The 27,278-nt window shown below is 40.5% G+C and overlaps 1 protein-coding gene across 11 annotated transcripts in view; it reads left to right on the forward strand.

Moving 5' to 3' along the window:
* The window catches only part of ank2b (ankyrin 2b, neuronal), a 423,224-nt gene extending 399,166 nt beyond the window's left edge, over positions 1 to 24,058 (forward strand). For 7 of the 11 annotated variants that reach the window (XM_078164851.1, XM_078164850.1, XM_078164848.1 and 4 more), the window contains 6 exons: positions 13,579 to 13,671; positions 14,212 to 14,295; positions 14,438 to 14,602; positions 17,190 to 17,378; positions 17,638 to 17,729; positions 23,698 to 24,058. In XM_078164851.1, the coding sequence (XP_078020977.1) occupies positions 13,579 to 13,671; positions 14,212 to 14,295; positions 14,438 to 14,602; positions 17,190 to 17,378; positions 17,638 to 17,729; positions 23,698 to 23,917 (843 nt within the window). In that variant the 3' untranslated portion in view covers positions 23,918 to 24,058. Of the gene's footprint in view, positions 1 to 4; positions 9,392 to 11,264; positions 12,213 to 13,578; positions 13,672 to 14,211; positions 14,296 to 14,437; positions 14,603 to 17,189; positions 17,379 to 17,637; positions 17,730 to 18,866; positions 19,061 to 23,697 lie in introns of those variants that run through there. The other 4 variants (XM_078164844.1, XM_078164845.1, XM_033651640.2 and 1 more) reach the window with 4 other exon arrangements.
* Positions 24,059 to 27,278: the final 3,220 nt, after the last annotated feature.

Raw genomic sequence — 27,278 nt, forward strand, 5'->3', positions numbered from 1 at the left:
TTTCTTCACATTGTACTGCACCTCTCCCTACAACCTTCGATCCCACATGGTAGACCCTTTGTACAAAGGGAGACCCATGTTAGGTGCCCAGATTACCCCACCTCCTTACCCCACTGTTGAACCATGTGATGGCGAGGGGGCTGCTGGATATGAGGGGGCAGAAGGGGGAGAGGAGTGGAGCTTGGAGTGTCTACAAACCACCAATTCTGAATACAATGCTCATTATTTGTCACCGTTGCCTTGGCGAGAATCATCCAACAGTTCTCAAACAGGTGTATGCGAGAGTCGACCTTTGTCTATGACCGATTTTGAAGATACCTTGTTTGAGTGTGATCAAGCTGAGCAAGACTTCAGAAAACTGTCTATGGAGCTTACAGAAGCTGAAGAGATCCCTGAAAAGATTTGCTTTATACAACAACCTACAAGTGAGCAAAGGCCTCTGCCTACTCAGGCTACTTCTGTGTCTCCTTCTGGTTCCACTATTGCTACGACAGAATCCATGCAGACTAAACAAATGGCCAAAACACACGTCGATGATGTTTCCCGTCGACTCTATAAAGTCCTGTATGGATATGATGTTGAGTTAATGGATACAGATAGTGAGGATGTGTCCATGGTGGCATCCACCGAAGACACAATTCAAACTGGAGTCAGGAAAGATGAGGTTGAGGGAGCTGCTAAATACACTAACACCAATGAAGATGTTTCAAACTCTGAGCACGAGATTGATGTGCACCAAGTCCTAATGTCTGGGGACTTTGATGTCAAATCCCCTCATGGCATGAATACAACTGAGACTGCCACTCAGGCATTAGCAGGTCCTTGTGATGTGAGTTGTACCATTCCAGGTTTATTGTCGGAAAAAACAAAACTCATAAGCTCAACTGGCTATATTGAGATGTCACATGACTCAACTTCTGAGCAAATAGGTGCTCATTCAGTAGATAATACCATGTCAGTTATATCAGGAGCTGAGTGCAACGTTGAGAAAACACTGTCATTCAGACAGAATGAAAATGAGAGCTCTGTAGAGTCTACACCTGAAATTCATAGCTTAGTTCATGATAGATCATTTTCACCTGATTTTGTGACTGATATAGCAATATTACAGACAGAGAGTAGGGCCTCAACACCTGAATCAGCATTGTTAGTAAATGAACTTAATTTTCTTGTTCCCGATTCTCCAGTACCTCAGTTTAGGCCCTTGTCTCCCCTACCACCTCCTGTTTTTTCATGGGAAACTGGTTATGCTGAGGCTTCCACCCAGGGGCAACCATCATTGAGTGCACCAGGAGACAGTTCTATGCTGTTAACATCCGAAGCAGAGGAAAGGCCATTAACACCAATGGTTTCAAACAAAAGACCATTTGGAAGGCCAGTATCACTAAGCAGTGATTATAGTGGTGAAAGGTCCATTTCACCTCAATCATTCACTTTCGACATAGAGGACAGAGCAGAGTCACCTGAGTCTGCCATTTTAAAAACAATGCAGGGTATTTTTACATCTTCAGAGCATGTGGCTTTGTTTCCCGATTTCCACGAAATGAGACCATCATCTCCTGAATCGTGTGCACATTGTCGGCTGTCACCGGATTCCCCTATCCTTGAATTTGAACAAGTCTCCGAGTCTTTTACAACTTGTCAATGTGGATCATCACCTGAATTAGTGTCATCAGATCTGGAACCTGAAACAGTGCTTTTGTTATCAAAGCCTCTCGAAGACAGGCCATCATCCCCAGAATCTGTAGCATCTATAAATGAACATAAAACACTGTCCCCTGATTCACCTTTACCTGAATTCAGTCTCAACTGGCCTGACCCTGCTATTGTAATGATAGGGGAGAGATCTACTTCACCTGAATCAATATGCTCAGATGTAGATTATAGCTTTGTGTCTCCAGCATTGCTTAGCCTTGAAGATAGAGTTTCATCAACTAGTGCAGCTGCATCTGAAAATGGATCTGATTCTGATTTACCTGTCACTGAACATAGATCACCCAACCTTGAATCAGCTGAATCTGCAGAGATAGTGTGTGATTCCATACATGCTGATCATAGAAGAAAATCACCTAAACCATCAGACTTTGACACAGAAACCAAAACACAAACACCAGTAGAATCTGTATTTGAGGATGACGATGATTGGGTTATCATATCTATGTCTGATATTGAGGAAAGACTACTTTTATCAGAATCAGTGCTCGACTATAGACCAATGTCTCCACAGTCAGCAATGTTGGACATTAGAGCATCTTCTCCTGAATCAGAAAGATTCAATGAGTGTCTGCCCCCAGATTCTCCTATACCACAATGTACACTGTCTGTGCATCATGCTGTTACTATCAATGATCATTCATCATCACCAGAATTTAAGCTGTCAGATACAGAGTGTGAGGCCATGTCATTGCTGTCATATTTTGAGAATAGGACTTTATCCCCTGATTTAAGTGATTCTGTAAGTGATTATGGGCCTAATCCTGCAACTGATCTACCTCTTGAGGAAGACATGACACTCCAACCAACACAAGCTGCAGTTGTTGTAGAAGAAGAATGTGCTGGAAAACAGTTGGAAACAAAAATAATTACTGATCTAGAAAAGTCAAAAACTCAAGAAAAATATTTAACCTTCATTTTGCCTAAACCGGAAGAAGAAAATCCAATGACTCACAATGAAACTGAAGCTCCCAAGATAGAATCAGTTATACCTGATGGCAGTCAGTGTGACCAAAACATTGTCACACTACCAGCTGGAGCTGAAGTCTTGTCAACTATTATTACAAAAGAATTACGTCATGAGTTATTCAACGAAGGAAACTCAAAGGAGAAAATGTACAACCCTATAACTGAGGACACAAAATCTGCAAGACAGAAAACGAAGCAGAAGAAATCAGTCAAAACTAATTATGAACCTGTGCAGAGTGTTACAGAATGTCAAAAAGAATCATCTGAGTTTATATCTACATATGAAGAGATACAAGACTCTGCTAAAGTTCTGTCACCTCTTATGTGTCCAGAAACTGCATTAAATGATCTACCGTCTTCATTTGCATTTAGTACATATGTCTCTGAAGAGCAGTTACCTCGAGAGTCTTCAGTTTCTGTACCTCAGCATCATATACCTTTACCCCTACCAGAATATTCAGTGCCAGTCCAGAGTTTAGCATATGATGAAGAACCTTGGAAGCTTATCTCTCAAATTCGTGACCCACAGTATGTAGGAGAAACTTTCATGAGTAAAATCATTTTTCAGTTTCCTGGATCAAGGACAGTGTCTTTTCAGACAAAGTCAGATGTAACAGTTGAAGATGAAGCTATTGCTTTGCAATGCGAAAATGACCAAAGATCACTGTCACCTGATTCTGAAGCAGAATATAGACCCATGTCACCACAATTGCTTAGATCAGATTCCTCACAATCAGGAATATCTGTAGCTAGTCAGCAAGCTTTACTGCCAGATTCCCCAGTCCCACAGTACTTTGCCTCTGGACTCTTTCAAGTTTGTCACAGATCAGTGTCAACAAATTCAGTATTGTCCGATCTGGATCTGGAGACTGATTTAAACATTTCATTTCTTTTTGATGACAGACCAACATCTCCTGATTCTTTAACATCTTTAAACACATACAGGGAACTATCGCCTGACTCACCTATTCCTGCCTTTACACCATCTTTAGCAGAATCTGTTGTAATTGCTAAACTGGATCAATCTTCATCACTTGAATCAATATCCTCTGATTTAGAATGTATGTCTGTCTCTTCTTTAGAATTGTTTGCAATGAACAGACCACCTTCTGTATATTCTGTCGATGAAAGCAGGCCACTTTCACCTGAGGCACCCATTCCAGTGTTTGGACAGGGTTTACCAGAATTTGCTGCTCTGGCAAGATCCTCATCACCTGTTTCAGTTCGTCCAGATTTAGAATATGGGGATGTGTCTCTGTCACAACTGTCCTCTGAAATTAGACCACCCTCACCTGATTCAGTAGTTTCTGGAGATGACTACAGGGGTGACTCACCAATACCAGAATTCAAAACAGGGCTGACTGAGTCTGATTCAGTTATTTTTGATAGATCATCTTCTCCTGAGTCAGTGGTTTCTGATGTTGAATATACACAGGCAAGTGTAGACCTAAGTATTTGTGAGCAGGGTACCAGCAGGGTACCAGCGTATAGACTTGTTTATGATGCTGAACTTTGGAAGCTCATTTCTCAAATACGTGATCCACACTATGTTGGAAAGACTGTTTGCAGTAAAACTGGTGTTTTCGAGTATGCTGGAACAAGAATTGAGTATGTTTTGGAGGATTCAGATGTGAAAGAGGGAGAGTTAGAGGGTGGTGTGAAGTTGGACATTACAGATTCATCTGATGCAAACACTCTTCAAGCAATGCAAACAAAGACTGAGGGGAAAGAGAACCCAGTATCAGAATACAGATCTTTATCACCTGGAGTACTGATGACTGAATCTGTTTTTTTCATGCTTAAAGAATCAGCTGCTGATGCAACATTTAGAACAAACCAGCTAATATGTCAACTGCATGACCCCCATTATGTAGGAGAGGCCTCTGCAAACAGAGCTAAAGTGTTTGAATATGAGGAGACTAGTGAGGAATGTGTTCTGCTTGATTCAAATGCAGAAGACAGAGGTAGAATGATATCATCTGACTCTGAGGCAGAATATAGATCTCTTTCACCCAAGCCCCTGAAGTTACTGAGTTTTCTGAATTCTGATTTGCAGGAGACAGGAAACTCTTTAGATGAGTATAGACCTTTGTGTCCAGATTCACATGTTCCCCAACTTTCAGTCTCACTTCCCAAATTGTCGGTGAAACATAAAAGGCCACCATCTTCCAAACCTGTGTCAGATGCAGAACTTGAGCAATTTGATGTTGCTAATTTATCTACAAGGTTATCATCTCCTGAATCAGAAGGATCACTGGGCAAACATGGGTCTCTCTCACCTGACTCACCAGTGCCTAACTTTAGGCCAGAGTTACAGAGTTCTCCTGTCTTATATGGTGGATATAGAACTTCCTCACCTGAATCAGGTGCCTCAGAACTCGAGGATTCACCAGAATTCTTTCCTTCTGAATTTTGCATTCAGGACAGATCAGATTCTCCTAATGCAGTGACATCAGAAATTAACAGGAGGCCACTGTCACCAGAATCAGTGACAGAATATAGGCCTGTGTCACCTGAGTTACTGATGATAACAACTGAATTAAGATCATCTCCTGATTCAACATCATCGCTTCATGAGTTTAGGACTTTATCACCAGATTCTCCTCTACTGCAGTTCAGACAACATATAGAATCAGCCATGTTAGTTTCAGGAAGGAGGTCATCATCCCCTGTATCTGTAATGTCAGCCACTGAAATGGATGTTCTAGACATGGCTTTTATTGAGGTCCAAGGAAGATCCTTGTCACCAGATTCTGAAAATGAGTTCAGGGCACTTTCGCCTGATTCACCTATACCTGAATTCAGACAGCCTATACTTCACCCAGTTATTTCAACTGCTGAATACAGATCTCCATCCCCTGAGTCAGTTTGTTATTCAGATATCAAGTATGAATATGGATCATTTTTATCAGTATCTGATGACCGTCGAACTCCATCACTTGATTCAGTGGCATCTGGAGATGAGCGCCAAGCCTCATCACCAGATTCACCTGTACCGCAATTCATGGCAAGAGTAGTCAAATGTTTTCCAATGTTTGTTGGGTCAAGGTCGGTATCCCCTGAATCTGATACATCAGACGTTGAGTCCCGTCAATCAGGAGTGTCTGACTCTGATCTTGGATGTTTGTCTCCTGACTCTCCCCTACCCCAGTACACCATGAGTGCATCCACTGTGTTTGGAGTTGGATACAGATCCACATCACCTGGGTCAGTATATTCAGACGCAGATTTGGAGACTGACTTGTGTATCCCCTGGCTTTTTGAGGAAAGAGCAGTATCTCCTGGTTCAACGGCATCCAAAGATGAATTTAGACCTCTTTCATCAGACTCACCAATTCCTGAATTTATACAGGCACTACAAGAGTCCACTATATCACATATGGACTTGAGGTCATCTTCACCCGAATCACAATTGTCTGATTTTGACGAGGAAATTGAGTTATGTTTCCCAGTGATAACAGAGGACCGATCTTCTCCTGAGTCCTTAGCATCTCTGAATAAATACAGAAGACTTTCTCCTGATTCCCCTGTGCCGGACTTCAGACAGGCTTTGCTAGAGACATATCCTGAATTTAATGTCTACAGGTCATCGTCCCCTGAATCAGAGTCCTCAGAAATAGAATATGCACCTTTGATTTCAAAAATATTTGATTTTGAGGACAGAGCACAGTCCCGTCAATCAGGAGTGTCTGACTCTGATCTTGGATGTTTGTCTCCTGACTCTCCCCTACCCCAGTACACAATGAGTGCATCCACTGTGTTTGGAGTTGGATACAGATCCACATCACCTGGGTCAGTATATTCAGACGCAGATTTGGAGACTGATTTGTGTACCCCCTGGCTTTTTGAGGAAAGAGCAGTATCTCCTGGTTCAACGGCATCCAAAGATGAATTTAGACCTCTTTCACCAGACTCACCCATTCCTGAATTTACACAGGCACTACAAGAGTCCACTGTATTACACATGGACTTAAGGTCGTCTTCACCTGAGTCAGTATGGTCAGATGTGGAAATGGAGTCACCTTGCTCAGCATTCTTGGAAAACAGACCTCCATCTCTTGAATCTCGAGCATCAATGGGACTTTCACCTGATTCCCCTTTACCTGACTTTATGCAACCAATGTTTGGAATATCTGAAACTATTTGTGGATGTCAGTCTGCATCCCCAGAGTCAACTTCTTCAGAAATGGAATACATTGTTATAAGCCTGGGATCAGAAGTTTGTGAAAACAGACCCTCTTCACCTGGTTCAGGGACATCTGGGGATGAATACCGGGCTCTGTCACCAGACTCACCCATTCCTGAATACAGAGTAGCAGTGCATGAACGTGTTATCGTGAATGTCGGCTATAGATCATCCTCCCCGGAATCCATTGAATCAGATATTGAGTATACTTGGAGTGAGATCTTTATGACCATGAATTGTGGTATAGAGGATAGATCAGATACTCCTGAATCAATAGGATCAGAATTACAAGAGAGGCCACCGTCAGTTGAATCCATACCAGAATACAAACCCTTGTCACCTGCGGTACTGATGTTACTTGGGAATATCCTATCAGTATCTCCAGAATCTACTCAGTCACTTGATGAACACAAGCGGTTGTCTCTAGATTCACCTTTTCCTTTCCTTCCACAAAATGTTCGTGAGACTACAGCAGCAGAAACACACTATGGGTGTTCGTCCCCAGAATCTATATTGTTGGATACAGAATATGGTTTGACTTTTTCTGACATAGAAGCCACTGACATGAGACCACTAGTACCTCAGTCAGAGAGATCAGATGATGAATGTAAACCCTTGCCATCTGAATCACCAGTACCTGATTTTACAAAGACATTTGTAGAAAATGTCATGACAGTGAGAGACATATCACCCACTGAATTTTCAGGTTCAGATGATTTGTCCAAAACTTTGGACCTGTTTTGTTTAGAAGAGAGGTCAGCATCACCAGAGCCTTTTGAATCAGGTAAAGAAGAATTTCTTTTGCCACCCAGTCCATCAATACTTCAATTAGATGTCCCAATGGCCAATGAAGTACCCATTAATAGAACTGATTTATCAACAGCAACGGCACCTACCTCACCAGAGAAAGTAGCTGTCATAGTAGATGATTTCATTTATGGTGCAGACCTGCGGAAGCTGATTTCTCAGGTACATGATCCTCAATATGCAGGAGAAACTTTCAGCACTAAAACAGGATTTATGCAATTTGTTGGCAGCACAATAAAAACGAGCATTCTAGATGATGTACAAGATAATAAAGTAAAAGATAAAAATGATGCCATTGCCACGGCACCACCTTCAGAGGGTACACATCCATATACTTCAACAGGCATAGACAGAGCTGATGATGGCTTTGTGTGCACCTCAAGTGCTGTTTTGGAGTCACCTCCACCAGTGATTGAACCCGTTTTAACTTCAAGAGCAGCTACACACAGACAGGCTAAGTACATGTTTGAAACACCTGCCCATGAGGTGCAAACAGAGTCTGATGATGGTTTGGGTGCTGTATTCATATCTGATGATCTGCGCTATTCACCAGAATCCCTGATAGACTACATGCCCATATCCACTAATTCAGCCATGGTGATAGAAGCAAGAGCATCGTCACCAGAATCTGTAACATCAGCCGATGAATGTAGACCACTCTCTCCAGATTCCCCCTTACCTGAATTTACAGTGGCACTTCCTGAATGTGTAACATTCCTGAGGTCAGCATCATCTTCACCTGAAACTTTAGCATCAGATATAGATTATGCGCTATCTGGAAATTTGGAATCTCAGTTTGCAGAATGCAGGCTATCACCTCCAGAATCTGCACTGTCAAAGAATTACAATGAGAGAGAAAGGTTGTTGTCATCTCAGTCACTGTCCAATTACAAACTTATGTTGCTTGAATCAGCCATGCAAATGGCTGACAAAAGAGCATCATCTCCAGAATCGATGCCTGAGTTTAATGAGAACAGGTCACTGTCTCCAGACTCTCCTATCCCTCAGTTTACAGTGTCATTGGAGTACACTGCTACACATGGCTCATCATCAGCTGAATCAATGGGTTCAGATTCAGAGTGCGAGCTCATGGTCACATCGTCAAGAGACGCTGAGACTGACAGACCATCCTCACGTGAATCCATATCATCTATCAGTGAGTTCAGACGACAATTGCCTGACTCACCAGTTCCTGATTTTATGAGAATATTGTCTTCTTACTTTATGTATCCTACCTACATTGATAGATCATCTTCACCAGTGTCTTTCTCATCAGACTCTGAGTTTATTGCTTTACCCATTGATTGTTGGATTGATGATAGCCCAAGGCCACTGAGCCCTCAAACTGTTGAGTCAGAGGAGGAATTATTTTGTTGTGAGGATACCGATAGGTTCGTCACTAAACAAGAACATTTGAGTCATGTGACATCTCCTTTATTACCTGGTCAGTCTTTACCATTACCTAACAAAGGGCCATTGGCTGTTTCACCATCACTAATTCAAACTAGTGAGACAAAGCCTAAGAAAGGACATGTCAGTCCTGACTGTCAACAAATGACAGATACATACAAATGGATGCAGCAAGGATCAGAAGCTGAAAATATTATAACTTTACACGCCACGGTTTGTGAGGAAGACATCCAAAAAGACTCTCTTGTGAAGAACATCCTACAAGTCAGTGCCGGAGAGTTAAAGAACAAGACAGCCTCACAAAGGGTAAGACTGAGAGCATGGCAATCAAGCAAAGACTCACTTTGGTTTTGGACAAATTCACTAATGTCACTTGGATGAAGAAATAACTGCCTTGATGAACCAATTACAAAGTGGAGTGCAGTTAATGCATCAAGTGTGTCCGGAATTTGTCTGGAATGTATCATTATTAAAATACTTATTGCTCTTCTTTCAGTTCTTATTTAGTTGTCTGATGCTAAGCTCCTTTATAAGTAATACTTCACTGGCAAAATGATCATTTGTATATCATTACTCACCGTGTGTGTTACCTTGAATTTGTGGAGAAAACGTAGGTTTTCTGTAACGCTTCCACAGTGAACTAAGAATCCAAAAAAGGCGAACATTCTTCATGAATTGAAGTAATCAGGACGCACATTTAACAAAACCCAGGCTGTATTAAAACACTGGTTTACAAACTGTCACACAACAATGCTGTATAAGAAGCTCAGTACTTTCCAAACACATGTATTTTCACTAAATCCCTATGATTTAAAACACTCACATACAAAGAGTCTCATGCAGGGACATGTTGTGCACCCTGAAGTACCATGAGGAAATGTTTTATATCATAATGTTTTAGTGAAGAAGCATGTGTTTGGAAAGTACTGAGCATATGACTGGATAAATGAGACTCTGATTATACTGCAAGAAATGGCGACCGGCCATGTATCATGCGGATGTGAAAGGACAGCTTTTTTTGTCAGTGTCTGATGGCGAAAGTCACTGAACAAGTGCAGGATTTCGACAACTTCAGAGTGAGACCAGGTTGGTATTTTCACTAAAATGTTGTGATTTAAAGTACTTATATACAAAAAGTCTCATGCAGGGACGAGTTGAGCGCCCTGAAGTGCCATGACGAAATACTCATAACGTTTTAGTGAAAAAGCATATGTTTGGGAAGTACTTACAATTTGACTGGATAAATGAGATTTGGATTATACTGTACCAGTTCAACACATTCTCAATTTGACCTCGTCACATATCGAAGTTTGGTCATGGACTTTCCACGTCCCTGGGTACCCTGGGTGTGATGGTTGTTGATGTTTTGGGACGCCGTGTCAACTTTAGCCTATTACATGCATTGTCTGTTTTAAAAATACACTTCCATTTTCACAGGAAATGTACAGTGTGCATACAGTCTCTTTCAAAACAAATGCACTACCTTGGTATAACAGCAAACATGTACGTTTTTGGTTGGGTTTAGGCAACAAAAGCACAAGGTTGGGTTTAGGAAAAAAGAAGCGGGTTTGGCTTTACATTCATATGGAAAATGAACCTCCTGGTTGAAAGCAAGTGGTTGTTGGACCCACCTGCCTGCCCTCCCGACTCGGATTTCCGCCCCTTTAACTTACGTTGTTGTCTGGCTGCATTTCCTTCCTGTACGTGTATTATGCCAACATGAAAGCACGGGTTTTTTGTCTGTATCTGACTCCAGTAGTCACTGACCAAACACCATTATTCAGTGACTTCGGATCGAGACTGGGTTTACCAGTTGTGTGTTGGCCCCCTTTTTACTTTAATACATGAAGGATGTTCACCTTTTATGGATTCTCTGTTGACAGTGGTAGCATGCAAGAAAAACAAAGTTTTCTTCACAAATTCGAGGTAACACAGTGAGTAATTGATACACAGATGGTGATTTTGTGGGTGAAGTATCTCTTTAAACCTGCATGTCATGGCTTCACATATAATGTTCTAAACCTGATCAGATGTTGGCTGTATGGAAAACAAATCATCGCACAGTGATACTAACCTGGTGAACTGTTGAGGTAATTTATGGGTGCATACCAACCTGTATGTTGATTTGTTTCTCTTTTTTTTGTAAACTTATTTAGATCATGTTGATATTCACTTACAGGCTCCTCCACAGACACCAGAGGACACTCAGTTTCAAACAGAGCCATTGTCTGCTTCAGCAGTGACACAAGACACCAATAAAATAGGTGCAGTGTTTACTCATGACAAGACAATGAAATCAATTCCCCTAAAACTGCCTGACCAGAACTCATACACAACCCACAGAACTGTTACTCCAGTTCTACCTGCACCCGAAAGTACATTGTGTTTAAGGTTGGACAGTTCACATGGACAGTCAGAGTGGAAGTTGTCCCCTGAGAAGGCACAGTCCAGTGAGCTTTTTTCACCCATGTCAACTCAGTTTTTGGTACCACCAGATTATGAAGCAGTATTTTCAGGACACCAAACCCTGAGAGTTTCTGAATTTAGCCAAGCCTCCCTGGATGATTCAAGTCCAGTGTCTCCAGTGTTCAGTGACTCAATTTCATCTCAGGTTGTGACTGAAGCCACTACCAAGGGAGAGTCTGAAAATGCTGAAGATTTCCAGTTCTCCCCAGACTTTAACAGAGTCCTCTCAGAATTTCAGAAAACAGTCTCTGAATTTGATTCAGAGGATCCAAAGGTCCTACCAAAGGAGCTCCGTAAGGGATCTGAAACTCCACAGCACTCTGACTCAGATGTGGAATTCTTCGACTGCAGACAAGCCCTCTCTGACTTCTCTGAACCAGAAGAAGTTAAACTGAAACATGAGATTTATCATATCTCTGAACCTCCGTCCCCACTGCCTGGGAGTAGCCCCAGTGTTGGCTTCCTGAAAAGGAGCCCTCAGTACACTGCTCAGCCTTTTCTCCAAGTGGAAGATTACAAGCGGTTCTCTTCTGGCAGTGAATGTCTGAGTGAATTTGCTTATGATTCAGAAGGGCGAACAGAGGGCGACCTCCCTGTGTGTGAGGAGCTTCCTTCCAGAGATCAGGCAGGGTATTACGATGATGATGACTTCCTGGGAAGGGTAAGGGGTTGAGCATGAGCGCAGTACTGCACTGGCTTTTTTGTTGCCTGGCCAGACTGGTTGCTGTGGTGCTGCTTTCAAGACCCAGAAGATAAAATACACAAGTTTGCACTTTACCTAAATGGGGCTGACGAGTGCTTTTGTGTGCATGAGTGCCTGAACTTTAAAGAAATAACAAAAATGTAACAACTTTGATGCTGTATTAAATAGTTGTAGTAATTGTGTCATCAGTGGCTGACAAAGCCATTGACATTGGTGGTGTGATGTTTTTTGATGTTTTTTGCAGTTCAACATTTTGAAGTCAGCATTTGTGACATTTACAAGCTTCTGTAAATAACGGATTCTTTAATATATAACTCTTTGTTCACACCTGCACTTGTTTGCATCCTTTGATTTCTGCTTGTTGTTCCTATCAGTGTGCAAAATATTAAATCCTCCTGTCCTGTGCTGTGTGTGGTACTTGAAAAATAGGCAAACTTCAGCCACACATTAAAGGAAAATTACGGTATATTTCAACCTGGCGTATCTTCAATGAATGTTCTCATTGTAACTCTATCGGCGGTTCTAAACTTTGCATTTGAAATGAGGACTCAAACAAAAAAACAACAAAAAAAAGTATGCGCGAGCCTTACACAGCTTTCAAAATTATATTTACATAAATCACTTTAAGTGCTTCTCTGACCATGAGTTAAACAAAAAGTAGTACCCTAGAATGAGCGAAATGGCTAACTACATAGAGGTTGGCATTGAGGTACAGTTTTGCAATATCTCAAGAATGCCTTCAGGGAATTTTCCTTTTTCTTTTTTTTTTTTGTAAAATTTGGCACAAATGTTTATGTAGACTTAACAATGACCTGCTTAGATTTTGGTGGTCAAAGGTTAAGGTCACTGTGATCTTGTCTGTATCACCCTGTTTTTGTTTTTTTTTTGTTTTTTTTTTCAAATTTGGCACAAATGTTCACTTGGACTCAAGAATGGACTGATTAGAACTGATTTCTGTGCTGCTGTTATGCAAAATGCAAACAAACCTCACAATATAGATCTTAATTTCTGAGACGCTCCAAAGATTTGATTTGGACATTTTCTGGGGGATTTCAGGTGTCAATCAGGGGGTCTGAGTTTCCCTGTATTTTGCACACTGGTTCCCATCCTGGCACATTTATTTCAGTTGAAAGTTTTTGTATTACTGTGCCTTTTCTTTATTGCACATCACTGTTGTGTCATGCCATCTATTTCTTTTGATTTTATTCCCTCATTCCTGTACATGAACCTTTTCGGCAAGCAAACATAAAAGCAAGATTCAGAGAAAAGAATGAACAGCTGCTATTTAGACCTGATACACTGACCCATGCTGGTTGTCTCCCAGGAGATAGCAGAGGAGCTAGGGTGTCTGTCTACTGATAGCTCAGAGGAGGAGGTGCTGACCACCAGGGTGGTCCGACGCAGAGTTATCATTCAGGTAAACAAACATGATGCAGCTGTGTAGCCCTGGTGCACTGTGAAGTGGTGCAGGGTTTGTGGGTAGCAGTGCTTTATTGCTACTTGGTGTTGTGTTTTGTTTTGCTGGACTTAACTCAATAATTTTACTAAGAACTCCCCTTATTTGCTTGGCACAAAAGCTATATTCTGCAATACAGAAAGTAAATTTTTGAAGTTGTAAAAGAACCTTTAAACAACATCTATTATTTGGTATTTTGTCATTTTTGTTTATTTGATTCTGCACACTCACCCACTTTTAATTTTGCCATGTCCATATTATTTTCTTTGTTCTGATGTAGAACCCCCGTGAAACTTACCCTGTCAGAATGATTTGAAAGTTTATACAATTGCATCAAAATTATACATACAGGGGCTTTAAAATAGACTGTAGACGCGGTGGTGTTGAGTGACTTACATCATATGTTGCTTGAAATACTTTCTCTGATACAAATAACATGTTGGCTGTTCCTCTCTGTGCAGTATCATGTGAACTGATGGTACGTCTTTTGTCTTTTTACAGGCGGATAACCTGCCAGATATGCCACCACAGACCGTCACAGAGGAGAAGTACACAGATGAGCATGGCAACATGGTAGTTAAGAAAGTAAGGTTGCATTCAAAGATGCCACCAACATTAAATAACATTTTTAAAAGTTACACTTAAGTTAACAATACCAGTCCATGGCCTACATGATGGAAAATAAGATTTTACAGCACAGTTAATCACTTGCCATTGTGCCCTGCAGATCACACGGAAGGTGATTCGTAAATATGTGTCAGCGGATGGCATGGAGACGCAGGAAGTGACCGTTGAGGGCTCTCACCAGGAGACGGTGCAGATCGAGGAGGGAGACACTGTGTCCAGAGTGGTGAAGAGAACTGTGCTTCACAGTGAGGGAGATCAAAAAGAGGTCAGTGTTATATCCCAGCTACTTTCATATGGTTTCATAGCAGCACCACTTTAATCTTTAGCAACATTATTGGTTTCCATTATGTGATTTATATTGTGATGTGTGATGTGTGATTTATATTTATTATCAGGTATTGCTATTAAGGGGAGACACCCCAGGTGAATAGGGTAAAAAATTTAACTAATGGATATAATTATTAAACTTCTCCACTTGATTACTTACAGTAAGGCAATTATTTTTTGTATTACAAATTTGTTAAAATGGTATGTTTAAATATGTAAATGAGGCATTATGTAATTAAATACGCATTTTATGCATACATTTTCAGAACAGAAATCTTAACTAAAATAAACATCTTAATGTGTAATTTGGGTGTTTTCTTTCCACTAGTCTGAAATAAAGACATGTTATGAAAACAAAACAGTCCAAAATCTAATGTTTTCCCCTTGGTTGTATCACCTTAAAGCAACTATTTGTTGGCAACTGCAGCATCTTTCAAATTCCTCTGATGATATATAGTGCAGTTAATGTGTTGCTTTCAGGCCATTCATCTCAGTCAATACATTTACATGCACAGTTAAGTCAAGCTGCAGTTATAGGTTGACTAAGTAATTTAATTGGACTACTGTCCTTGTCCCAGTATACAAGCACGGGTAATCGATTTATTGACCAAAGTATGTCCAACTCCACTATGACAGGACGGAAGGATGTTGTATGCTGTAAAGCCCTCTTAGGCAAATTGTGATTTCTGATATTGGGCTTTATAAATAAAGCATGGTACCATGGTACCATGGTGGACAACTAGTTCGTCCATCCAAAAATGCATGGCTCTGGATGTAGATTTCACCATGTTGTTACCAGCTTCTTCTTCTGTTAGTCATTTAATGATATTTGACTTCCGGGTCAAAGCCAAGGGTGAAAACTTTGGAGCATGTGCAGAGCACCTCGGCCAGTTTGGGTCCGATTGACTGTATACATGCAGGAGTAATTCGACTCCCAATCACGTTATCTGGGTGTGTTAGTCCGACTTTGAGAAATTCAATTAAGCATGATTTCAGTTGAGTTAACATGTTTACATGTATTTTAAAAGTCCAGTATTAGTCAGACTACCACAATATAACAATTTTCTCTAATGTCATGTGAAGGTACCAAACATCCTTCAGTTGGATAGCTTGATACCACAGTGTCATTCCATATACTGCTAGTCGGGGCACCAACATTGGGAAATTTCAGATTGTCCCCTTTTTTTAGTATATTGTCTTTATATTAAATAAACTAACTTTGTAAAATTCTTTAGATGCTGCAGATACAGGCAAAATTTATGTGACACTGATTTGAGAACATTTTTTAGCTATGTGTGCAGGTCTGACTGACAAAGATACTAACAGAAAATGTCTCACTTTAAATGAAAGGCCGTATTCAACAAAGAATAAATAATGTTATATTTAATGTGTGCAAATCAGTAGCTCATTTTTGCATACTATCACATATGTATACTATCAGATATTAATACATACTTTCAACATATTGTACCACAATAGCCGGAATTATAATTATAATATTATTACTTTCATTAATGTTGTTGTAAGCTACTGTCATTACCGTCTGTCCTGCATCTCTCTCTCTCTCTCTCTCTCTCTCTCTTTCTCTTTCTGTCTCATTGTGTCATACGGATTACTGTTAATTTATCATGTTGATCTGTTCTATACGACATCTATTGCACGTCTGTCCATCCTGGAAGAGGGATCGCTAAATGCTGACATCAGCATGCTTACAATGCATGACATTAAATGCTGACAATGCTAACATGCTGATGTTTAGCAGGTAGAATGTTTACCATGTTCATTATCTCAGTTTAGTGTGTTAGCATGCTTAAATGAAGTTAGTGCCCTGGTTCACTTGTCAGAAAGCCAATGGGCTTTTCCTATCGGGATTATTGCGGAAAATAAGTTTTGTGGCAAACAAAATCTTATGACACTTACATGTTATGTTTAGTGAGATAATCTTCACAAATGAGCAATACTTTTATTTTGTATGCATAAATGCATAAATGCATGTAAAACATTAGGCTATGAACAAAACTACATTGCGGTTGCATGACCTAATTTTGCCACCACGACAAGGCTGTAGAGCCATGTTCGGCATGACGTCCTGTAGTCTCATTTAGCCACTTGTTAGCAACCACCATTTAAAGAAACCTAAAGGCTTCAGTATTCACAAGTGGGGTATTTACTGATGTATTTTATGTTGTGGAATGAGAATTGAAATCTCTTAAGCTTGTGCTAACCACAGACCTTATTTCAGACATCTAACCAAAATCCATTCAAATCACCCACTGGATTCAAGAAGAGGGAACCGGCAGTACTAAAATGCTTACTTGGCGGGATTTAGAACTCATTCCTGCACCACTCTATACAAAGCACACCTGAGGCTGATAGGAATGTTAATCGTTTTGCTGGTATCTGGCCATAAAAGTATTGGATCGATTAAAGTGTTGCCCCAATGACAACACCAGACAAAAAATAAAAGTACATTTTACAAAGTACATAACAGAGGGTGTCTGGACATTTTGTGGTCTTTTCTCTAGCTGACCTTCTCAGAGCCCCTGGCCCTGGGTGCCGCCACTGCATCAGAGTTTGAAGTGGAGCCAGTGCAAGGCCGAAAGGTCAGCAAGGTTGTCAAGACAACGGTGGTGAGAGGTGAAAGGATGGAGAAGCAAACGGGAGACCCCTCACTGGCTGTAGATCTCCCCTCAGCCAGACAGGACTTTGAGAAGGTCAGTGTGTCCAAAAAACACTAAAAATGATTTTACCAAAAGCAGATTTTTTTGGAGATTATCTTTGATCATGAGAGGACATGAAAAAATGTGGAGGTGCTGTTAGTCGTGATACCATAATCACAGTGTATTTTTACAAGTGCTTCCAATACATGCTAATATATTTTTTTGAACATTTATGATCTTCACGTCAGATTTCCAGTGTTTGTCTTTCCTCTCTTTCTGATCCCTCTCTCCTCCCTCATTCTTTTCCCTCCAGGCATTGAGTTATGCTGGAGGCTTTGGGAAAATGCTCCTGCCTCATGTAGTAGAGAAAGAGATTGTGCAGGACGATGGTTCTGTGGTTAAAAGGTTGGACAGCAGCATGGGAATGTGTAGAAATGACCACAAAGAAAATGGTGTTTACTAAGAGGGCAGTTAGTGGAGGTTAACATGGAAGCATGGTGTGATTGCACTCTATCTTCTCACCTCTTACTGTCCAAACTTTGATTTTGAATTGTACTTTGCAGGGTGAATGACATTAAGAAGAAAATTTATTTATTTTTTTAAATACTGGTATTATTGTAGTTTTGGGCATTATTGTTTTAATTTTACTTACTAGCCTTCTGGCTGAGATCTGGAATGCAGCAGACATTCAGATTAGTCAGGCACAACCATACAAAAAAAACTTAAGTCAGACATTTTTAAAGCTACTGTTTGTAGAAGTTTGTAGCATCTTTTACATTCCTCTGATGTCATAGTAATGCAGTTAATGTGTTGCTTTCAGGACATTAATCTCAGTACCCCCTAGTTGCATTCTATATACAGCCACTTCGGGGCACCAAAGTTAGGATATTTCAAATTGTACATAGAGTGGCATGCAAAAGTTTGGGCACCCCTGGTCAAAATTTCATTTACTGTGAATAGTTAAGTGATGCACTGACCTCCAAAAGGCATTGTAACGAAGAGCCCTTCGTTACTAGTGACTGATGGCTTTGGCCTTGTAAATACTGCACAACTGGGTCTGTGTATGAATGTCACTTTTAAACAAACAACTTAATTAGGCACTTTAATAATGGCACATGGCACTTTCATGGTGATAGTTGCACTTTATTAGCATGATTTGCACAGAGCAGTTTGCACATTGCATATTTGCACATGAGCTTTATTGAATATGTGATGCGGATGAACATTTCAAACCATGGTGAAATTGATGAGTAGTGATTGGTGACAGGTGTTGTCTTCTGCCAGGTGCGGTTGTGGATGATCTGCTTCACCTGAGGAGGGGAGGGAGTTAGAGTAGACAATACTGTGTGTGTGTGTACCTACAAGGTTCATAATTGATAGACAACAGTTAAAATGAAGTGCTGTTGAGTTTTGGTTCATCAGACATAACATAAATGTGCTTTAATATTGCAACGTGAAAGTGTTCATTAGTGTGTTAAAGTTGCGGCCTGTGTTTGAGTTGTTTGTGTAGATTCTTACCTGTCCTTCCTGTGTCTCCTCCAGGGTGTTCGGACAAAAGAGTCCCCGGGGGTACGAACACCAACTTAAAGGTTCCGGGAGAGACTAAGTGATGGGATAGGAAGAGGGGAGTTTGGTAGTTGGTGTATATATGTATATTTATTGTAGTGGGTTTGTGTTTATTCTTGGGGGGTAAATAGCAGTACAGTAGTCATGGTAAATATTATGGTAATTGTATGCTCGTTATATTGTCTGTGGTGATTAGCCATGAGATAATATATTTTGTTAAAAAAACCTGTTAATGGGAGCATCCAATCAAGCGCACCAGTGATAGGGTATAAAAGGCGCCAGTTTCCATCTGTCCTTGATGCTGGTCAGGTCCCCCATCTGTAAATGCTGCCATGCCTGTACCGCTGTATGTGTTTTTTTTTCTGGTTTGGTGAATAAACACCCATGATATGGTGCACCGTACAATTGCCTTTTGACTGTTGTCTTACTGCATCATCCAGCCGCTATGGTCATTCTAACAGGCATGAAGTTAAAGATAAAACATGCTTTTCAACATTTTAAGCAAGATTAGTGTATTAATTTTTGTTTTGTAAAATTTTAGAGTGAAAAAAGGAAAGGAGCACCATGCAAAAGTTTGGGCACCCCAAGACATTTTAGCTTTCAGACAATTTTTGCCAAGGTCTCAGACCATAATTAGCTTGTTAGGACTATGGCTTGTTCACAATCATCATTAGGAACGGCCAGGTGATGCAAATTTCAAAGCTTTATAAATACAACGACTCCTGAAACCTTGTTCCAACAATCAGCAGCCATGGGCTCCTCTAAACAGCTGTCTGGCACTCTGAAAACTAAAATAAACCACAAAGCAGGAGAAGGCTATAAAAAGATAGTAAAGTGTTTTCAGGTAGCTGTTTCCTCAGTTCGTAATGTTATTAAGAAATTGAATTGAATTGAAAGAAATGGCAGTTAACAGGAACTGTGGAGGTCAAGCTGAGGTCTGGAAGACCAAGGAAACTTTCTGAGAGAGCTGCTGATAGGATTGTTAAAAAGGCAAATCAAAACCCCTGTTTGACTGCAAAAGACCTGCAGGAATATTTATTAGACCCTGGAGTGGTGCACTGTTCTACTGTGCAGCAACACCTATACAAATATGACCTTCATGGAAGAGTCATCAGAAGAAAACAGTTCCTGCACCCTCTTCACAAAATTCAGCATCAGAAGTTTGCAAAGGAACATCTTAACACGCCTGATGCTTTTTGGAAATAAGTTCTGTGGACTGATTTTTTTGGATGCAATGAGTTGTTGTTTAGAATGAATGTTTAGATTAAAAAAGGGTGCAGAATTTCATGGAAAAAAAAACATCTGTCCAACTGTTAAACACATGGGTGGATCGATCATGCTTTGGGCTTGTATTGCAGCCAGTGGCACAGGGAACATTTCTCAGGTAGAGGAAAGAATGGATTCAGTTAAATCCCAGCAAATTCTGGAAGCAAGCATCACACCATCTGTAAAAAGCTGAAGATGAAGGGAGGATGGCTTCTACAACAGGACAATGATTTTAAACCTCAGGATTCACAATTGACTACCTCAGGAGACATAAGCTGAGGGTTTTGCCATGGCATTCACAGTCCCCCGACAGAAGCATCATTAAAAATCTGTGGACAGACCTCAAAAGAGCATTGCATGCAAGATGGCCCAAGAATCTGACAGAACTAGAAGGCTTTTTCAGGAAGAATGGGTGAAAATCTTACAAACAAGAACTGAAAGACTCTTAGCTGGTTACAAAAAACATTTAGAAGCTGTGATACAGTACTTGCCAAAGGGGCGCTACTAAGTACGAAATGTTTCATCTTTAACTTCATGCCTTTTGGAGATCAGATCATCTTTAACTTTCTTAGCTATTTACAGTAAACAGGGTGCCCAAACTTTTGCATGCGACTGTATAGTGGCTTTAAACAAGTCCCCAGTTTCAGTATATTGCCATTAACTAAACTAAACTCAGATCATGCAGATCTACACAGACCTTTGATTCCAGTTGTATTTGTGTGTAAACATGCAGTTTTGAAGCACAGTGTTCAGTTATGCCTTTCTTAACATTTTTTGAATATAACAAAGTGATCTTTTGTATATTCTGCCTGATTGACCACGTGATTTTGACACTGACTCCACTATGCTGACATAATTAGTGGTGTTGCTGCTTTATCATGTCTTAAGTAACTGTAGTAAGGAAACATACTAGTGGATCAAAGAGAAGAGGGCAAATATGGGAGACCACAGCTGCCAATATTAAAATGAAATTATTTAATCAAACTGAAATTTCATGTTAAATTTGAGCACACAGAAGAAAGAAAATAAAAAAAGATTAAGGTGAAAAAAAAATCCCAATTGTATCTCTGTTTTAATGTTTGAAATTAGTTGATTTTAATAAGAAACAAGGTTCCCACAGTCATGGAAAACCTGGAAAAGTTCACAATCTTGTATTCCAGGCCTGGAAAAGCCATCAAATTAGTAAAATCCTTTTGTATAAGTCATGATACTTTGTTGTGTGTAGCCCAATAAAATTGTTTCAAGGATAGCCATCCATGTAATGTCACATAATGGCGAATTTATTTTTTTGTAGTTATTGATGTAACGTACCCTAAATTATGTGTGTTTTGTTTACCATCAAAAATGTTTATTCATTTTCTCCTTACATTACTTTTCTCTCCATGTTTGCCAACTAGCTGGAATTATGTTTGATTGTAAAAGTTTTCTTATGCCTCACCACCAGCAATAGCTGTGGCTGTAGGCATTATGTTTTCAGGTGTCCATCTATCTGTTTGTCCATGTGAACATGATATTTAAAAAAAAAAAAAAAAACTCATTGACTCTGTGACGAACTGCTTTAGTTTTTAGTAGTCGTAGGTCAAAGTCACTGTGACCTTATCTGTTTCATTCTCTTGAGCATCATATGTCAAGAATGCCTTTTTTCCAAATTTGGCACTAACATTCACTTGGACTCAAGGATGAACATATTAGATTTTGCTGGTCAAGGGCCAGGTTCACTGTGACCTTGCATCCATCCCATTTTCCTGAACCTGGTATCTCAAGAACATCTTGAGGGAATTTCTTCAAATTTGGCACTAGGGCTGTGCAATTGCCTCTAAATTTCATATTGTGGATTGTCATTGCTCTAGAATGTTATGTCCTTAGCACATGGGGGGTTACGACCTTGGTACATGTCTTACGTCGATCACTACTACGTTATTTTAATATTTTGCATCACATGCAAAAGTGAGCTTCTCCGGCTTGTCAGCGCAGCGGTGTTGGTACCGACGCCGCTGCGCTGACAAGTCGGAGACGTGTTGTTCCTCCTCACTTCAAGTCGCTGTCATTAACTTCAATTCAATCATCAATCAATTTTATTTATAAAGCCCAATATCACAAATCACAATTTGCCTCACAGGGCTTTACAGCATACGACATCCCTCTGTCCTTTGGACCCTCACAGCGGATAAGGAAACACTCCCCAAAAAAAACCCCTTTAACAGGGAAAAAAAACGGTAGAAACCTCAGGAAGAGCAACTGAGGAGGGATCCCTCTACCAGGACAGACAGACGAGCAATAGATGTTGTACAGAACAGATCAACATAATAAATTAACAGTAACCTGCAAAGGCGGCAGTTGTGTTCTTTCCAAAATCACCTTGATATCCAGCAAATCGCCTGGCAGCCCTCTTATCGCCAATATATGATTTGATCGCTGATTGTCCCAGGCCTGTTTGGCACAAATATCCACTTTGAGTCATGGATGAACTGATCAGAACTTGGTGGTCACAGGTTAAGGCTACTGAGACCCAGTCTGGCACATTCTCATGAGGGCAGCATCTCAAGAATACCTTGAGGGATTTTTTTTTTTAGATTTGGCTTAAAAATCTACTTGGACTGAACTGAGACTAATTTGGTGGTTAAAGGTCAATGGCATTGTGAGCTAGTGTATGTCTCATTTCATGAATGTGATATCTCAAGAAGGCTTGAGGGATTTTTTTCCAAATTTGGCACAAGCGTTCAACTTGGACTCAAGGATAAACTGATTACAATTTGCTGGTCAAAGGTCAAGATCACCATGACCTTGTATCCATCTAATTTTTTAGAAAGCGATATCTCAAGAACAGCTTGGGGGATTTTTTTTGTTTTTTTTTTGTTTTTTAGATTTGGCTTAAAAATCTACTTGGACTAAATTATGAACTGATTATGATTTGGTGGTCAAAGGTCAAGGTCACTGTGAGCCAGTGTATGTCTCATTTCTTGAACATGATTCCTCAAGAAGGTCTTGAGGGATTTTTTTTCCCAAATTTGGCCCCAACAGTCAACTTGGACTCAAGGATAAACTGATTAGAATTTGGTGGTCAAGATCACCATGACCTTGCAGCCATCTCATTCTTTTGAAAGCGATATCCCAAGAACAGCTTGAGGGAGTTTTTCCAAATTTGGCACAAACATCCACTTTGAGTGAAGTGGAAGTAATTACAATTTTAAGGTCAATGGTCAAGGTCATTGTGACCTCACAAAATATGTTTTGGTAATGTCTGGAATGTCATGTAACTATTTAACCATGCAGTTTCAATAAGAAAAATAAGAATGGGATCTTTGCATTTTAATGTTGTATTGTACATGAGGGCAAATTAGATGTATGTAATTTTAATATTGGCAGTCCTGGATTTCCATAGTCAGCGATAGTGACCAGTGAAATTTGGCCCATTTAACACCTAAGAGAGTGACCCTGAGGATGACCAGTATGTGGTCAGTCCATGCCTGTAAATATGACTAAATGATGGTCCATCAAAGTCAGTCTGGATGCGGTGTAACTCTTTGTTTTGTTCCTGCAGAAGCCAGATGCGTAAGTTGCGAACCCAGAAGAGGACTGTGGTGAGGGATGCCCAGGGGAAGCACGTGCACCTGGAGCGTCTGGACGACAACCTAGACGCCTTGCAGCCCGATGCACTGCAGCAGCACCTGCACCGACTGCTCCAACACTACTGTGAGGATGACCAGGAAGAGGAGGAAGAGGAGGAGGATGAGGAGGAGGAGAAGGAGAGCTTTGACTGAGCAGCTGCTTCCACTAATCTTCTCCCTACATCTTCCATTGAAGCCTTTGATGTTTCACATCCCCTTCCTATTGTTCTCGCTGATCACTGGATTCAAGTTTTTCTTTTGTCTTTTTTTGTCAATAATGGAACAGTATTTTCATGCTTTATCACCCTTCCTCCCTTCCTTCCTTCCTTCCTTCCTACTTTTGTGTTTCATTGTGACCAAAGATGGCACCCTTCGTTTTTGTTGGATGATGATTTTTGTGTTGACCTTTCGGCTGCTGTGGTGTGATTACGGAAGACACACCAAAGGTGAATCAAAGTCAAAGGGGACATCTTGGACACTTTCCCTCACGCACGGGCCTCTTCTTGAAGAACTCTTCTAAAGATTTGTATATAGAGGGGATGAAAAAAAAGTCATGCTTGAACTGAGGGGGGAAAAATAAATTGAAAGCATTTAATACATTAGCCCACCTAAACCTGCTGTACATGCACCAATTCAGCTGGAGAATGGCCACCGTACAGATGAGATTAATGTTACATAGAGAATACTTTGGGAAGAGTGAATGTGTGCATCACCATGGACTCTTTATACAGCCAAACATCACCCTGCTGATCTGTTTACAAAGGCTGTGTGATCACACCTTTTGTCTTCCCATGATGCATCTGCCCTTTTTTGTTTTTAAGTGTCTGTCCTTCTAATGTGTGTTGTGTATTCACATTTGATCTGGTCACAGAGCTGCCACTTCTGTGTGTGTGTGTGTATATATACAGTGTGTCTTTTGAGAAAGAAAGAAGTGATGAGGAATGTTTTGATGCAGATGGAGCACCTACTGTTATCTGTTCACCCTCCGTTGTCATGTGCTGCTTCTCTTCGCCTCATACTGCAGCCGCTTTCATAGAATTGTCCTCCATAGAGCCTTTAAAGGATAAAGCTGGCTATATTTTCTTCTTGTCAACAAATCTCATGTGCAGAGCCATATCACCAATTAATCGACATACTGACAGGTACCTGATATACGTATCTTCTTCCTCTGCGCCATAGCATCCTGGTCTCACTCCGAAGCCATCGAATACCTGCCACCTGGTCAGTGACCTCCAGCATCAGATAGAGACAAAAAAGCTGTCTTTTACGTTGGCATGATACAGGGTCGGTTGCTGTTATTGGTTAACAGCGTCCACTGGCATCAGGGGGAAATGTGGTGAGACAACAATAAAAGTTCAAGGGGCGGAACTCCGAGTAGGGCGGTCGGGAGGGGTGGTGGGTGGGTCAAATAACCACTGACTTTCACCTGTGAAAGTCAGTGAGGCAGGTGTTCGCATTCCGTAAGATTGTAAAGCCAATCCCTGTTCTTTTTTCCTAAATCCAACCACGTGTGTATTGGCAAAATGTTCATCCTCAGTTCACAGTGTTGTACCAACGTAGTGAGTTTATTTTGAAAGAGACTGTATGCAAACTGTACATTTCCTGTGAAAATGGACGTGTATTTTGAAAACAGATAATACATGTAACAGGCTGAAGTTGACATGGCGTCCCATCATGTCACAAACTGGCTTAATGAATGTGACAAGTAGGGAGTCCACACAAAAGATTTAGTTAAAACACGCATAATTTATCAAACTAAGATTAACTCAAATAACCAATGGAGTGTGTGGGTTAGCAAAGTCAGTAATGAAACCATGCATGGAAGTGTGTCATGTGTACTGTGGAGATGTTGAAGGTGCAAACCAAAAGCAATGATGGATGTCTGCTGCAGGAGGAGAGAGATCAAGTGAAAACATGAGGCAGCTTTTATAGCCTAGAAAGCCCAGCTGAGCTCAATCAAGGCAACAACCCTCACATGTCAGCCAATTGCCTGATGAGGTTGGTTAGAACATCCTCCAAGACAGTAGGATGGGCATCTTGGAACCAACACAGCAAGGGTACCATGTATATCATATCTCGATGTGGAAAGATCCATGACCAAACGTCGATTTGTGATGAGGTCGGAGTGAGAATGTGTTGGCCATAGAGCTCCATTGCTGTCTAAAAACTATGTTCCTTTATTACCATGAACAGGTTCAGTTAAAATGAGTGGTTAAGTTTTAAAGGTGCACCTCACCTCTTTCAGATCTCAGTCAGTTTACAACATAGACGCATAATAATAATTACATACCAGACACCACAATGTCACCCATTCATTCCAATGAAATTGCTTGCCTGGTGCATATGCCAAAAAAATTCTAGCCTCATATCTGTGGTATGCAGGTCTGCACAGTAGTGTTCCTCTTGCTGGCCCCACCCACGAGTTCCTGCTCAGCTCACAGACTTCATAGATTTTTATAAAACCTAACCTAACAAAACCTAATTTCTTTGGTTTCCCCACATTGTCAGTAACTAAAACTTAATTACATTAGTTAGAGTTACAGTCCCTCCAAGATTTCAGAGGCTTTTTTATTTCAAGATTGTTGTTTTTTTATTAAGTTTTAAGTTTTTTATTATAAGAATAATAAGTTTTGCATTTTTTAAATTTTCTTATCCACCCTATTCCTAGCCGCCATAATACCTTGCAACTTGATATCTTGCAACTATAGGTGCGACTTCTGATGCTGAACCGGAGCTGGCATTTTCCAATGGTAACAATACGACGAACAGTATGCTAATCCTCTTTTGTAGAGCGAATGGGAAATAATACATGTGGAACATCTGTTGCACCTCAGACTGGATAATGTGGTATTACGTCTGTCATCTCTGATAGTCATCTCAAAGCATTGGTTGTTTTTTTTGTTTTAAAAAAGCATGTTAGCAAATAGCTTGCCTTGCTATGTTAATTAATCTCTGCTCCTTCTAAAAGATGATTTCTGATTTCTTACAGGTCATATACAGACATTAAAACATTTCAGCGAACATCTAACATAATTCTGTATTAATTTTAGCACTATGTGAGGTGAATAAACGAAAAGTTTGACAGCTAATGCTCTACTCATCTGCCAAGTTTAGCCAGGGACTAACCATAATCAATGTGACTAACGAGCTTCCACTTCCACTTCCTCACCGGGAGTTGCACCCATAATCATTTTAACAGTAGTGCCTTCAGGAATAAGGAGGATGATTAATTAAAAACCAAAGGCCCCACTTTCGCACAGTGCATCAATGAACTGCCTTGCACAGTCTTAAGCAGAAATTTTTGTTGGTAAATGTGAGACGTCTACATCGCACATGTCAGTGTCTTCACAACAAGACACAAGAAAGTGGGTTTAATGACTCGTGGGAAATTACAATGATTGGAAAAATTGCAACATCAGAACATCCTGGAGGGGCTGATGAAGAGAACTGACATGACCATTGTCATTTGTTATATGTCAATCCACATACACTGCCCTGCTGTCCGAAGTACTTA

This window comes from Epinephelus lanceolatus, chromosome 22 (assembly GCF_041903045.1).
Source record: "Epinephelus lanceolatus isolate andai-2023 chromosome 22, ASM4190304v1, whole genome shotgun sequence".
Classification (NCBI taxonomy): Eukaryota; Metazoa; Chordata; class Actinopteri; order Perciformes; family Serranidae; genus Epinephelus; species Epinephelus lanceolatus.